Source organism: Cavia porcellus, unplaced genomic scaffold (assembly GCF_034190915.1).
Source record: "Cavia porcellus strain 051 isolate PalLab524CR breed Dunkin Hartley unplaced genomic scaffold, mCavPor4.1 scaffold_1, whole genome shotgun sequence".
Lineage (NCBI taxonomy): Eukaryota > Metazoa > Chordata > Mammalia > Rodentia > Caviidae > Cavia > Cavia porcellus.
The window spans coordinates 67,569,750-67,586,526 of NW_026947484.1; the positions used below are offsets into that span (position 1 = coordinate 67,569,750).

Here is a 16,777-nt window from a genome sequence, read left to right on the forward strand (position 1 = left end):
AGCATGATTATCACCTTCACTAAGAAGCCTTCTCCAACAGATAAACTATGTTCTTCCACTGTAGAACTCTAAAATATCCTTAATGAACAGAATATAAGAACAAATGAAAATACTTTCAAATAAAGTAATTTTTGTTTTTTTTGAGACAGGGTATCACTATGCAGTTCAAGCTGGGCTTGAACTCACCATGTAGCCCAAACTTCAAATGATCCTCCTGCTTCAGTCCCTTGAGAGATGGGATTACAGGCATGTGCCACACCTGGCTTCAAATATAGTATTACTCTATGGATAAAAGGCTCATGATAGGAAAATCTATCCAACACTTTCACTGTAAACTAGCCATGGTGACACATATCTGTAATCTCATATTGCAGAGTATAAGAAGCAGGAGGAACACTGAGAGTTCAAGGCTAACTTGGGCTACACACTTACTTCAAGGCCAGCCTCAACTACAAAGTGAGATGCTGTCTCAAAAACAAAAATCTATATAATTTATCAAAAGGACAGGAAAAACTACTGTAATTCAATATTGATGTCAGTAACTTATAATAAAATTTCTGTGGCTAAAGGTGGTACAGTAAAAGTTCTTATCATATGTCAACACACAATTTGTCTCAGATATTACTGTTTCTGATTTACTTGATATTATCAAGATTGGTTGTTATTTGGTAATGTTACTTGTTGTTACTGATAGGTTTTCTCTGTATGCCAATGCCCAAAATACCTTTATAACACACACAGTACTTGGTCCATTCCCAGAGAGCTGGATTTGGGCCAATTAAACTGCATCTTCCACTCCCAAATTAAGACCGGTGATGGTGTCTTGGGACACAGGCAAAGGACAACAGCCACACCCTGAGTGAATCGGTGAAAAGTACACTACAGAGGTCCTCACAGTAGTAACAAAAATCTTTCCATTCTATTCCAGGTTTAACACAACATAAAACAAACAAAAATAACAGAAAACAAGAAGTCACGACAACAAAATGACTTCTCAAAATCCCAACTCTCCTCAAGCTAATCTACAGGGAAATTAAGGAGATGGAAGCAAAAGTCACACAGCCAAATTACTTGAAAGGATAACAGAGATTAAAAAACAGAACAATAAGGCTCTAGGTGGGCTGACAGAAGATATAACCAAACAGGTAAGGGATGTAAAAATAGACTCTGGCAGTTAACAGAAGACACTATAGAAAGCTAACCTGGTACGGTAGTGTACACTTGTAATCTCAGCTCTCAGCAGCCTAAGGCAGGACTGCTGTTTACTTGAGGCCAATCTGGGCTACAAAGTGAAACCTTGTCCCAGAAAATGAATAAATGAATGAATGAAATCAAACAAAAAAATTTAGAGTCCATGAAATGGTTCCAAACAGAAATTGAAAAAATTAAAAACTGTTTGAGACTGGGGATTTAGCTCAGTGGCATAAGCACCTGCTTTGCAATTGTGTGGTCGTGAGTTCGATCCCTGGTACTGGTAAAAAAGAAAAAGACAAAAAACAAAAAAAAATTGTTGGGGCTGGGGATTTAGCAGCATAAGCGCCTGCCTTGCAAGCAGGCAGTCAAGAGTTCGATCCCTGGTACTGATAAAAAAGAAAAACACACACACACAAAATAAATAAATAAAAATTTTTCATAGTATGGGTGACAGAAGCAACCAATGTGAGGACAGAATATCAGAATTAGAAGATAGCAATGCTTCAAAGACCAATTATTCGGATATGTTAAAAACAAGAGAACATGAAAAATGGAGTAAAAGACATATTATAGTAATATATGCATACCTATATTTACAGCAGCACAATGCACAACAGCTAAATCTTGGAAGTGGCCTACTTATCCTTCAACAGATAAATTGTTTTAATTTGTAGCTGGCCAATGAGTGCAACAAACAATGCTCATCTGTTTTTCATCAGCGAACTGCAAATTAAAGCAGTAACATAGCCTTGTATACCCATTACAGTGGCTAAAGTCTAAAGACAGCCAAAGCCCAATGCTAACAAAGCAGGCAAATCTCATGAAATCTGTTGTCCATTGAAAGGCCACTTATTCTCCTTTATCAGGAAATGGTGAATTTCATTTTTGTAAGAATTCTACTTATATATCACATTGAGAAATGAACAGCAATGGGAAAGAGAAATAACAGTAAGGAGGAAATTATAAATTGGGGACAGAATGGTAGAAATATAGATTGGCCAGGTCATGGGAGTCTACTGCCAAGTCCTTAAAACTTTTTAAAAATAATCAATGCATTGGTAGAATATTAGAGGCAGATTTTATACAATCAGGATAAAGAAAATGTGGTATTTGTATACAATGTAATGTTTGTATTAAAAAAGGATAAATGTAACTCATTTGCAGGAAAATGACACCATAAATTAACTGAAATAAATTACACACATATGGCTTCACTTATATGAAAAACCTAAAACAAACACAGTAGTACCACTGTTTATGAACTGTTTTACAATTTTTGGGGAACATAGCTGCATTTCTGTTTGTGTGGAGAAGACGGGTATGGTCATGTTTATGATCTGATGTGAAGTTTACAAATAGAAGCAAAATTCTGCCCAAATCTTTTCTTGGAGAACCAAACTGTTCCTTGGGAAGTTTTTTGCTATTATGTCTGTAAATACTTTTTTATGTCATGTCTGTGTCTCCTTTTTAGTTGACATCTATCAGACTTATACTTATCATCATGCAGCTGTTTGAACTGTTTTTTCCAGATACCTTATTTTTAAGAGCTGTTTCTTTTTGATGATCACTAGTTGCAATCATGTCTTTGAGGTCTGAGAATCTTATCTTCAGCTTCACTGATGTAGTTTTGCCAGTTTTCAATGGAATTTTTGATTTCCTGTTATCTCCTTGAATCTGTTCCATGTATTCTAATTGTTTCCTCTTTGTTCATTCCAGGTTTCCATCACTTTCCTATGGTCCTGTATTTTTTATTTATGTTTTCTTTGAATACATTCACCAACTCTTTCATTGTGTTTACATTTCTGTTTTCACCTGCACAATTATTACTGATCTTATTTCCTTTACAGCTTCCTCGAGTTGTTTCCTTGCTACCATTTCAGAGATTTCAGATGTGTGATTTTCAAATTCATACATGTCCATGTCTCCTGGACTTCAGTTGGATGGGCTAGAAGTTTAAGACTGTGTTTCGTTCTTTCGTTTTGGCATTTTCCTGTGTTCCTCCAAATCAGCCAGACGCCAAGTTCTTCCCACTCTGGTGGGCTGTCAGGCAGTGGGCCTCACTAAGGGTTGCTGTAGGTTCCGGGTTATTGGGTACAACCAGTCCCTGCGGACTTCACTGAGGGTTCCCGGATGACTGCAGGGTGCTGGGTGCAGACTCCCAGTCTAGCAGGCCTCAAATGTTTCCAGATAACTGAGAGCTGCTGGGCACGGGGTCCCAGTCCTGTGAGTTCCTGAATAACTGCTAGATGCTGCGCACAGGCTCTCAGTCCCTGCAGGCCTCAGAGATGGTGTTTGGGTATGGGCAGGCCCCTAGGCAGCTTTCCAGTCCTCGAGTCTCACCATGGGTTCCCAGACGACTGCTAGTTGCTGGGCGTAGACTCCGGTCCCCAGATGAGTCCACTGAGTATTTATTTTAAAACTGTTCTGAGAAGCCCCGCCCCAGGCTTGCAGCACTGTTCTAGAAGCCCCACTCCAGGGTTGTAGCATGGATGGAATACAGTAAGCCCCTGACTTAAGAACATCTGAGTTGAGAACGTTCATAAATATTACAAACATTCACCAATGTGAACAAATCCTGGAAGAAGCTACCTGTAACCGTAAATCACCTTTTAAGGTAACTGTAAAAGTACAAATAGTTTATTCACAGTATCTGTGTGTTTGCTATTTTTATGCTTTAGACTGTGTATTTCTGTCAAAGGTGTATAAGATTTACTTTGTCAGACTTAACGATGAATCCAACTTAAATCTTTCCCCCAAACAAAACTTGTTCATCAGCAGGAGACTTACTGTACAAAGAGAGAAGGCAGCCTGGCTGCTTTTTCCTGCCTGCACTGCCAAGGACTGTTTCTCCTCTGTGATGCCCCTCTCTGTGCCACCCTGCTTTAGAGTCAGCTCACTGTGACTAAAATCTCTATAAACTGTCAGTTAAAATACACCTTTTCTCCTTTAACTTACAGGTATTAGATATTTTATTCCAGCAGTACGTAAAACACATGGAGACTCTCAAAAACAACCAAGCAAAAACATCCAAATAAAAAAACTGAAATAACAACACTATCTAGTAGAAAGTCTTCAAGGACAGGGAACAGTTTGATATGGTTAGAAACTAAGAATATAATCTTAGGTGGAAAATGTCAAAGCAAAACCAAGTTCTTAGTGAGAATATAACAATGAAAAAAGCTCTAGGAAAAACAGGAGTGTCAAAACTAGTACAAAACTAGTACTACTACTAAAGTACTACAACTAGTACTTTAAATGGCACTCCCTGAGCTGACAGAAAGGTACTATACACAGAAAGGTTAGAAACAACACAGGTCATTTTCATTTCCTAATGTGGTTATAGTGAATTTAAGATACTTCGCAACTAAGCAGACAATAGCAAACTCACAGTAGCAACTCTGCCTCTTCTCTTGACTGGAAGAAACGGGCATGCTCTGACTTGGAGATCTTTAACCGCAGCAGTCACAGTGCTGTTTTCCAGGTCACCTTTATAGCAAATCTCACACTGTGTTGTAATGACTAAGGCAGGAGCGTCACTGCTTGTCATATCAGCCACAAACACAATTTCTGGATTTTTGATAAGAATGTTAACTTCCCATTTCTCTGATTCCTGCATAGGTACTAAAATAGTAATAAAAATGTTTTAATATATAAATATTTGCTACACAAATTAGTTCTGAATCTAAGTATTTATAAGAAAATGTTATTTCATTCTAAGTAAAAAGGTAAATTAAGGGGCTGGGGATTTAGCTCAGCGGCATAAGCACCTGCCTTGTAAAGCAGGCAGTCATGAGTTCGATCCCCGGTACCGATAAAAAGGAAAAAGACAAAAAAAAAAAAAAAAAAAAAAGATAAATTAAACAATCTTAGATCTCAAAGGAATGCACCACAACTCTCTGTTCTTTTGTTTTCTGTGGTCCCAGGGACAGAACCTAGAACTCAGGGCATGCTAAATACACACTCTACCATTAAGTTGCAACTCTCTAAAAAAAGAAGTTATAGGAATAAGAACATTTTAAAAGATGGGGGAGGCAAGAGGATGACTCCACTATTTAATAGTCCAGCTGGAACCTAATCCAGTAGTTTCCAACTGTCAATTTGACATTGTTTCTACTATATTACAATGAACAAAACATGTAAAAAAATACTAGAAAAACTGTATGTTAGGTTAAAAGCTACAAATAAACATTTTTTAAAAATTCTTTATTTATAAAAAGGAGTGACTGCTTCATTATTCCCCTTGCTTGTTTTCTTGCATCAGCAAATTTATTCAAACTACCACCTGCACAGAAACACATTAGCTATCCCAGTGAAGGTCTCAAAATTTTGAACCTAAAATACATTTGTACCTTCAAAAAACTGCAAAATATATAACCTCTCAAAAAACACATTAGTTTTCCTCCTACAGTGAGAAATTACGACTTTAATTTATTAATATATTTAACTCTCATCGTATCTAAGAGGCTAATCCAAGTAAAATGCTGATACAGCATTTCAATACTAAATACTTTCTCATAACTAACCTTCTTTTGCAGCCCATGTCTGAACAGTGTTTTCCACAGTAGTGCCTGTAGTGTAGGCCTCAAGAAAGACATTGGCAACTGTCAGCAAAAATTCCACACTTGCACAAATATACATTTCTTGAAAGACTGCATCAGTCACAGAACCGTCTCTGACTGTCCTATACTGTACATCCATCATGTCCTTTTTGTCAAATCCAACAGTCAGTCCTATCATTCTGAAAAACACAGTAATAAAAATTCCTATGTATGAGTAACATACACACAACCAAAAACATCAATAAGACTTAAGACTTTTTCCTTTTCACTGACAACAAATAAGCCTTCTTGAAGGAATGTCTTGGGAAGTCTTCTGAATAATGGGCTTACAAACTTCTGGAGTGTAGCTGTGTCACAAGTTAGCAAATGTATAGATGGGAAATTACTCGAGTTTTGAATGTCAGCACTTTTTTTCCTTCTCAGTTTTTAAGTATTTCTCATTTAATTGCACTAATTCTATTTATTTAACTACTTCCTCAATTAGCCAGTATATACAGTACATCACTAAACCAAGACATTTTAATTTTATTTAAAATGAGTATCAACACTTGACCTAAGTGAAGCTCTGAAGATCCCAAAATGTATTTAGAAACTGAAATTCAGCTTTGAGACTAAGCTGTTTCTCAAGTAGAAATTCAGAAGAACTAGCTGTGGTGGTACTTGACTACGATCTCAGCACTCTGAGACGCTAAAACAAATTAAAAAGGGCTAGGGACATAGCTCAGTGCAAAGTTCCTCTGTGCAATTCCTAGTACTATCAAAAATAAATAAATAAAAATAAATCTCAGCATATAATACCTACCTGGGGGTTGCTTTCTTGACATGAGGTCTTTTGTCATCCAAAATACAGTTTTTTAATGAGAAAGAAGAAACTGTATTGTCATCTGTATACATTTTTAAAGAACTTATAATATTTTCCAATTTAAATTCAGCAAGCTGCAGAGAAGGATCACGAACATCTGAAAAGGAAGTCTGTGGAAGAGAAAATCCATACAAAAATTAAACAAAACAATCAAGTTTAAAGTATATTTTATGATACAACCTATATAAATTATTGAGCCTTTTATAGGAAACATCAAAATTCTCTTTCTTCTTTTTGTTTTTGGTGCTGGAGACTGAACACAGGACCTTGCACATGCTAAGCCCACACACTACTGCTGAGCACACGGCACAAAATGTATTTTCAAAGGACTCTCCAATGAAGTTCAAAAAATAAATTTTAATATTCATTTTTCACATTACTATCTGTATGCAAAATAACATTTAAAAACTGAGACACTTAAAATTCTTAAGGTGAAAAGATCAACCGTCTTTCTCAGAGGAACAGATATTAAAAAACACACATGGATTTAACAACCATTATTTAATTAAAATTCACCTATATAATTTTTCACAAATAAAGACATACTTTGTTTCCATTTTCAACTTACCAGTTTAGGACCTGGACTATATAGCATCATGGTGAGATAATCAGTTTTGAAACTTATATTCAGCATCGTCTTAACTTGAGAGCCACGTGAATATACTTCCACCACAGCAGCTGTCACTACAGTTGCTCCTTTAAAAATTAAAGTTATTGAACAAAACAAAAGCTTGTGAAAAGTGGGTCACTACACAATCTTCCAATAGACAGAGAATGTAGGAAAATAATATTCAGTAGATTAAGATTAGAAAATTCAGATATGAACTCAGGGCTTAGGATTCTTTCTATAATGGCTTGGGAATGTTCATTAAACACACAATTCTTCTGTTTCCACTATATACTTCCATTTCCACTTTTGTAAAATAGGAATACCACAAGTCACCACTGGGCTCGTCTGGAGATAAAGCAAAAAATGATGTGTAAAGTACACACCAATGCACCTTACAGTTTAGTATTCAAATTTTACTTCAAAAATTAAGACAAAGATATTTTAGGAGTCATTTCAAATTGTTCCACTCATCAAGACTCAAAATTCTGTGTTTTCCTTGTACTTAGAAAATCACATCATACACACACATGTATTAAATGGCCTATCAAAACATAACAGTTCTTCATTCTATTCTAACCAATTCCAGACACAAGCACCACTATGCCAGTTTAAACAGAGATGAAATCCACAATGAAACATTACAGATTTCATATCAACAATCTGAAGAGATATGGTAGATATGTACGTGCATGTATGTATCCAACACTCCCACCACACGACTTCAGATTCTCATCAGAAGTCTGTGAGAATTTCTGCTATTTTACTTTCTCATCAGTAAAATGATACTGTTGTCAATTTTTAAAAATTCAACAATCTCAATAAACTGTAATGTTTCCTTGAAAATTAAGTTAGCAACTTTTCATGGTCTTAGTGTACTTTTACATAGTATCCTTTCTCAAGTATCCAAATCTTTTGGTCATTATTTTGTTTTTAAAGTTGCTATCTAATTTATATCCAACATATTCTGGACATAAGGACGCTGTCCGATACATAAATTAAAGTTATGTCTCTAAGTCTGAGGGGAGTTTAACTTATCTTGACACTATCCTGGATGAAGAGTAGTTTTTAAAAAATACATTCAAAGTTTTTTTTATGAGTAGTGAATGTTCTATCTAAAAAAAATCTTTGACTATCCCATTGTCAATGAAAATAATCTTCAATGTTTTCTTCCCAAAATTTAGAAGTTTTAGCTTTTATATTTATCTCTTTCAACCATTTCGATGTGTACTGTGAAGCCAAAAGATTAAATTTTTCCTGTATTTCCCTAGTTGTGATTATTATTTAAGTGTATCTTTTCCTTGCTGAATGGATTCTGTTAAATCAAACGACAGCACTCACGTACCCACTAGATATCCTAATTTCTTCCAGTCTGTATGTCTCAAATTTGCCAATAAAATACAGTAACATTTTATATCAAGTTTTAACATTAGATAGGGTAAATTCTTAGTACTTTCACAATGCTGTTTTTTTGGCTATTCTTAAACATTCTTTCCATATAAATATTAAAAGTAATTCTTCAATTTCTATGAAACTTTGGTATTATGTTGAATCTACAAAATCAATATAGTGTGGCCAATCTTGATATATTTTTTCAAGCTACAAATGTTGCAACGCACTATATATCAAAGTCATTTAATTCCTCCTTAGTACAAGACATTTGTCAGTGTAAAGGTCTTGCAACTTTTTTTTTTTAATCGGTACTGGGGATCAAATTCATGACCGCCTGCTTGCAAGGAAGGTGCTTATGCCGCTGAGCTAAATTCCCAGCCCCACCTTGTAATATTATAAACTTCCTCCCAAATATGACTTTGATATACTTACAGATATTTTAAAATTTTACTTTCCAATTGTTAGTGATAAAACATTTTTTACTTTTTAACTGTATCTTGTTAAAAATGTTACATCCATTAATTCTAGAATTTACTGGAGATTTCTTGGGCTTTCTGAGTAGTTGATCAAGTTGTCTGAGAAAAAAGGCAATGGTACCCTTTTCTCCTCTCCAGACCTATTATCCCTTTTTCTGGCCTTACTGTTCAGTCTGTGTAGTCAAACATTGGTTAGAATGCTAAGCACTGACTTTCTTGTCTTTATCCTGTTTTAGGGTGAAAATACTAAACATTTCAACCATTAAGTATGTCTCTTAGGTATTTCTATTTTTTATGTATAAGGGAATTGTTCAAAGTTTTTTTTTTCTTGGAGTTGTTGAGGTGATTGCATGCTTTGCCCCCTTTAATTTGGTGAACTGATTTTTCAAGTATTAAACTAATTTTCCTCTTCAGGATAATTCTTAGAGTCAACTTTACTTATATCCTTATAAGCACATTTACTACACCAACATGTTAAGAAATTTTATGTGTGTGCTCATGGGGGGCACTGGTGTCTAGTTACTCTTATTGATGCAGACACAAAATACGTGACACCTAAAGTTAAGGAAGAAAGGTTTACTGTAGCTCACAGTTTGTGAGGTTACAGTCCATAGTCGGCTAGTTCCAGGGCAGGATGGCATAGCAGAGAAAACATGCAGATGACTAACAGCTCCTGGAAGGCAGAAGTCAGCAAAACAGAGCAGCAGCAAAGCAGCAGTGATGGCAGGTGACCTCTTCCTGTTATCCCTTCCAGACTACCACCCACTGGGTGGTGCCACTCATACCCAGGAAGGGCCTTGCCATCGTCCACACCCGAGGAGTATGCCAAACCAATCAGTGGACTAATTTAGTAATCACACGCCCTGAACCCCAGCATCACACGCTCTAGATTCAGCCACCGCAGAAACAGCCCACCTATGTCCACACGAGGCTTTGAGGGGACATCTAGACAAGAGCCCTAACAATTGGTATCTGACCACCTTTCCTTGACATGTCCCTTCCCGATCTGTGTGTGAAGGTAATGCAAACTTTAAATGGGTAGGAAAGCATTCTGCAGAAGGACTTGTGTAATAGCAGTATTCCTGCTTAAAGCCAGTAGCAGAACACATTTGTGGGTGTGCATGCACGTGTACGCATCCGCGCACACACACATGGCTCTGACAGGTCTGTACCGATGCAGGACCCAAGTTGATTCCCCATGGGAATGTGGTCCACTGCTGCAGGGCACCTGGGGGATGCTGCAGTGGCACTGCTCCAAGTCAACACAGACTAGGTATCACCAAATATGGAATTTGGGTGGGGTAAGCAGCCTGACCATGGAGACATGCATAGTCCCTTGCTCTTTCTTTTCTGACACTCTTCCCATGGGGCCGTGAAAGAAGCATCTTTGCTCTGTGGTCTTACCCCATGGCATTTCTGCTTCACAGCCAGCCAATCACAATTAAACACTCCGGAGCCAGGAGCCAAATCAAACCACTCGTTTCAATTGTGGGTGTTCAACACAGTAGTACCTTGATTCACAAACACAGTTCCCATGATTTTGGTGGCAAACTGACCTGGATGAGAATCTCATAAAATCTCCCCATAAAGTCAACACTAAATCTAATTGTTGAATTTGATTCAGTTCTCATCTAACTTGTTTGCAACCAGAACTGTGGGCAGAATCGAGTTTATGAACTGAGCTTGTCATTATGCTGTGTCTTACGGACAGAAAGCTGACAAATCATTACTCATAATACTCACTCATGAGTAATGGTCATTAGTAATCTATTTTAAAACCAATCCTGTGAATCTGTGTTCTGTCAATCTTGGTAGGAGTTTGTTTTGTAATTTTCCCAGCATGTTGTTTGTATACATCAGGCTGGCTCTGAACTTACCCTGGCTAGTCTTGAATCTGTGATCTTCTTGCCTTAGCTTACTCAGTGGGGTTTACAGGCCTGCACCACCTTGCCCAGCCGTAACTGCTAATATTACAGTTCATCTGTTTCTCTTTGGTCAGTTTCTGTTCTTATTTTTATTGCTGTCTTGTTTACTTTGATTTAATGCGTTTTTCTCACTTGAGGTAGAATATTTGACTTTGATGTTAGGCTTTTCTTCTTCCCTAACATTCTTTATAGCGACAAATTTCATTCACCAAACTCCCATCCTCCCTCCCTTTCTCCCTTCCTTCCTTCCTTCCTTCCTTCTGGTACTAAGGATCGAACTCGGGCAAATGCTTTGAGCTGCTGAACTAAATCCCCAGCCCTCTATTTCATAATTTTAAAAAATTCTGCAATTATTGACTATAGTATTACATTAATATTAGATCAAATCTGATTATCATGTTCAAACGTTCTACATTCTTTCTGATTCTTTTTCTCCATAGCCTATCAAATATTAAGAGTGGTATGGTTAAAATCCCCAATTAGGAGTCTTATGAGGCTTCACTATTTAATTATGTCAATTTTTGCTGCATTTGTTTGGAAGCTCTGGTATTTGGTATATACAAATTTAGGACTGTTAAACTGAATATAGCTGTAAAGAGAAAGTTGTACGACAACCAGAAGAAATATAAATCCTAAGTGTAAATTTTTGTGGCTTTTTAGGGATAATAATATTATGACTATATTTAAAACATAAAGCCATTATTTCTTATACAAAGCAGCAATCAATGTGTACGGTAGGGAAGAGAAAGAAGAGTACAAGGAATAACAAAAGCAGCCAATGATGATATTGCTGAAACCAGACGGCAGGTCCAGGTGGGCTCGTCACTTTATTCCCTCTACTCTGATGTCCATGTAAGAAGTTCCTTAAGAAAATGACTAAATGGATGCTCACCCCTGCTCCTTCCATTCATTCTACCTGTCACCCTCACTATGTAAGCCTTGCCCAATTCTCCCGCCTGTCCCATTTTCCTCTCTCCAGCTCTAACCAGTTATGTCTTTACTTTCATATTGGGACTGTTAATAATAAATTTATTTTCTTATCTACCCTGTCTTTCCCTGACTTTCAACAGATTGTAGCAAGGGTGTTCCTCTGCTCATGGGTTCACTACATAATACTTCTCAATAAATTGGTTCACAATTTATTTTAATGCTGCCTCTGCTGCTGTAATTTCACTATAAATAATGAAAAGATTACCAGCCTCACTAACAATGGCATAAAACCCATGCAAAATGTGCTTTAGCTCTACATCACTGTTTAAGGAGCTAAGAACAGAAAATATGTCTTCCTCTCTCTCTATGTAATGTAGATAATTCATCATTACACATTTTAGGTGGAACTAAGCTATTTTTCATACGATTATTTCAGTAGCTTCCCTATCCAAAGTATCCTGAGATCACTCTAAATTACCTTCTACCTTAGTCACACAGATCATTTTGGATGCATCCCTTGTTAAGATCTTTGTCATTTACTCCTTTTTTTTTTTTTCTGGATTCCTTGATTATCTTACTAGAATACATTTTAAACTTTCTTAGAAGTATGAAGGAGTTTGACAAAATTTTGAATCACTAATAAGCTAGAATCATTTTGTTTTCACATTTTTGATGATGGTCTAAGCCACGTATAGAAACCTATACTACATTCAAAGTTACGCTTCTTAGAATTTTCAAATATGGCTCCACTTTCTTTTTAGGGGGTCAATCTCACCTAGTTTTGTTGATAAAGTAAAAAAAACACACAAGAAAAAAGTCATCCACTCACATTTTCCCCCACACCCAAACAGGCAGCCTGTTTCTGTTTTTGTAAAACACTAAAAATCTTGAATTTTGAATTCTAAAGTTCTAAAGTGTTTAAGCAGGGTGGGAATCTTCACTTACTCAGTCTGCTTGGAACTCAAGTTTCTTTACAACCATGAGACGATCTCAATAGTTAGGTCTGGACAGTTTAACTTTATTACCATTTTTAATTTTTTTTCTATTCCATTTTCTCAATTCTTTTCTCCTGTAATACTATTTTTCTAGATTTAGGCCTTCTGAACTAAACATCACCCATTTACCTCACTGTTTTGTTCCTCTTTTTTTCCCCCCTCCATCCAATGGAGTTTTAATTCAACCATGTGCTGCAACTAAATATACTCAAACCCTGTAGCAACTGTTCTTATTTCAAGATTTAGCAATTATACCTTTGATTTTAAGAACCGTTTCTTTGTGGGGCTACTTGGTACTCCTGTTTCTTGCATTACCTAATCCTCCTAAAGCAGCAGTGAGTTTTGTCTTTTTTGTTTGTTTGTTTGTTCAATTATTTCCACCTCATTCAGAAAAAATGATGTGTTTCTCTTTGTTTCATGCTGTGTGCTCATGATTTTCTTCATACCTGACCATTTATATTTAAAAATAAAAAGAGAGTGGATTATCTGTCTAGCAAAGACAGGATTTTTGTAATGCTATGAATGAAGGGTTATTTCCACATTACAGTTCTCTGAACGGTCAACCTGTGTCACACCTTGGGCCTTTGCAAAGGTGGGCATTATGGATTAGGTTTTACTTTAGGTAGGTAGAGCTGAGAATTCCTTTCAAATACCAGTTAGAGAGTATTGCTACTCTTATGCCTCAAAATCATCCTAGCATCTCTAACTATCCCACTTCTCCATGTGCTGGTGATGAACTAAAAACCCAGCCAACATGCCACATAGCATCGAGGACCAAAATTGGAAAAAGCCTCTGTAAATTTTGATTCCTTCTACTGCTTTCCATCCATCTATATCCGCAACATGTTAAACCTCTTGTCTAAAACGATCATTCTCTCTTTAGACTTCTAATATTCTGATAGTTTTATATCAATCTTTTATATAGGTCAATATAAAATACTCACTTTGGGATATATCTTGTATTAGGATAAGGAACAAGGAGGAGAAAAGGAAAAACTAACCTAGAGCAAACAAGAAAAGAGGAACCAACAGAAAGGATGTTTTGTTACAATAGGACTAAGAGTTCTGACTCAGAGAGGAGGAGCTGGGCGGATCCAGAGTACCTGCAGAAGCCCGTTCCTTTGTCTGAAGGACTGAATACTTCTGCAAGCAGGGAGGGATCGCAGGTTCCTGAGGCACCTCAGCCTGTGGTGAGTGCCCAGCACAGTCTGCCCAAATCTCAGACTGTTCCGGACCCCCCAGGCTTCTGGGTGCAGTGAAGTGGAGCAGTGGGTTAGAGGCCACTACAGCCGCCTCCCCATCCCTCCCGCTACACTTGGAAGTCTGCTGAGCTCCTGATGGATGGGTGGGCCTACACTAACCCCTGAGCCCAGCCGCGCCTAGCCATCTGCCTGCAGAGGAGGAGCTGGGCGGATCTGGAGTGCCTGCAGAAGTCCCTTCCATTGCCTAGAGGACTGTGGATATCTCTGCAAGCAGGGAGGGATCACAGGCTCCTGAGGCACTGCGGCCTGTGGTGAGCACCCTAACCCGGCTGCGATTGAAGAGCTGTGGATCTTCCAAAGGGCAGGTGGGCGCACAGTGTCCCTGAGGCCCAGCTTGTCTGGAACTGCGGAGTTCTGAGCAGGCAGAGGAGGGCCACTGGTTCTGTAGGCCCAATGGCTTGGGGTAGTGCGGTGTCAGAGTCTCAGTAGCTCCAAACATAGAAGGGGATTTTCAACAGATCCTGAGGAAGCTTTCAAACAACACTTGAAACACAGAAATATAGAAAATGACAAAACGAAAGACCAAATTACAACCTCAAACCTCCAGCCCATCTCAGGAAACCCTAGGAGCAATGTATATAGAAGAAAATATATCCCATCCACCTCATATATATCGGACATAATAGCTACTGAAGTTGACAAACAACTCCAGGAAGCTTTAAAGAAATTCAAACTCGAAATAATCTCCCAGATAAAAGAAGAAATGATAAAAGAAATGAAAGAGATTCTAAATATATCTAAAGAAAACACAGATAAAAAATTGGAGGAACTAAACAAAAAGATAGAATCCCTAGACGAGCAATATAAGAAACAAACAGAATACATAATGCAGATGCACAGAGATATACAGGATATAAAAAACTCCACTGAAAGTTGTAAAAACCGCCTTAATGAAAGTGAAGATAGAATTTCAGACCTTGAAGACATGATTGCAGCTAGTGAACAGGAAAGGAAAGATCTTTTGAAAATAACAAGGAATCAGGAAACAACAATTCAACAACTCCAAGACGATGCAAAGAAGAATAACATAAGAATGATAGGGATTAATGAAAGAGAGGGAGACAACATAAAGGATGTCAAGAGGATATTTAGAGAAGTAATAGCTGAAAATTTCCCAAGCATGAGATCAGAAACTGACATCAAGATCAGTGAAGCATATAGAACTCCAAACACTCATAACCAAAATAAAACTACACCCAGACATATAATAATCACCATCCCAGAAATCCAACATAAGAATAGATTATTAAAAGCTGTCAGAGAGAAAAGACAGATCACTTATAAAGGAAAACCTATCAGAATCACAGCAGACTTCTCAGCACAAACGATAAAGTCAAGAAGAGCATGGAGTGAAATATTCCAGATCCTAAAGCAAAATGATTTCCAACCAAGACTGATATATCCTGTAAAACTATCATTCAAAATAGATGGTGCAATACGATACTTCCATGACAAAGAACAGCTGAAGAACTTCATGAACACCAAACCGACCCTGCAAAAAATATTGAAAGACAGTTTAGATACACAAAGGAAAAAACCACTAAGCAAAGCAAATAATTAAACAGAACAGAAAGATAAAGATGCAACAGCAGAGAGATAACATTCCTACAATTAACCAGCATTTAACAGTAATAACCATTAATGTAAATGGTCTCAATGCACCAATCAAAAGAAACAGACTAGCAGAATGGATCAAGAAACAAAATCCAACCATATGCTGTTTACAGGAAACCCATCTAACCCAGAAGGATACTCACACACTGAAAGTCAAAGGATGGAAAACAATTCTTCATGCAGCAGGAATCCAAAAAAAGGCAGGAGTAGCCATTCTGTTTGCAGACGTGAACTTTAAACCAACAATGACCATAAAGGACAAAGAAGGTCACTACATACTCGTAAGGGGAAAACTCCAAGAGGAAGAGATAACTATCTTAAATATATACGCACCAAACTCCAGAGCACCAAGTTATATAAAACAATTATTAACAGAAATGAAAACTCAAATTATCAGTAACACAATTGTAACAGGAGACCTTAATACGCCATTGACACCAAGGGACAGATCAACCAGACAGAAAATGAGCAAAGAAATAACAGAACTGAATCATGCCTGTGAACAAATGGGTTTGATAGACATATACAGGATGTTCCACCCAACAACATCAGAATACACATTCTTCTCAGCAGTACATGGATCATTTTCTAAAATAGACCATATATTAGCTCGCAGAACATATTTAAACAAGTACAAAAGAGCTGAAACCATCCCTTGCATGTTATCGGATCATAGCGCTCTGAAATTAGAAATTAATGATAAAAGATACTGCAAAAATCCCACAAACACATGGAAACTGAATAACACACTCTTGAGTAATCAGTGGGTCACAGAAGAAATTAAAGAAGAAATCAAACAATACCTAAAAGAAAATGAAAATACAGATACAACTTACCGGAACCTGTGGGATGCAATGAAAGCCATCCTGAGAGGAAAATTTATTGCACTGAGTTCCCACATCAGGAAAACAGAACGAATACAGATAAATAACTTGATGCTACACCTCAAACAGCTAGAAAA

The 16,777-nt window shown here is 37.2% G+C and overlaps 1 protein-coding gene across 5 annotated transcripts in view; it reads right to left on the minus strand.

Moving 5' to 3' along the window:
* Positions 1 to 16,777, minus strand: part of Vps13a (vacuolar protein sorting 13 homolog A) — a 228,565-nt gene that overhangs the window by 110,498 nt on the left and 101,290 nt on the right. For all 5 annotated transcript variants that reach the window (XM_063249548.1, XM_063249570.1, XM_063249575.1 and 2 more), the window contains 4 exons: positions 7,184 to 7,311; positions 6,556 to 6,725; positions 5,718 to 5,932; positions 4,583 to 4,815 (listed from right to left, as the gene is read on the minus strand). In XM_063249548.1, the coding sequence (XP_063105618.1) occupies positions 4,583 to 4,815; positions 5,718 to 5,932; positions 6,556 to 6,725; positions 7,184 to 7,311 (746 nt within the window). The remainder of the gene's footprint in view (positions 1 to 4,582; positions 4,816 to 5,717; positions 5,933 to 6,555; positions 6,726 to 7,183; positions 7,312 to 16,777) is intronic.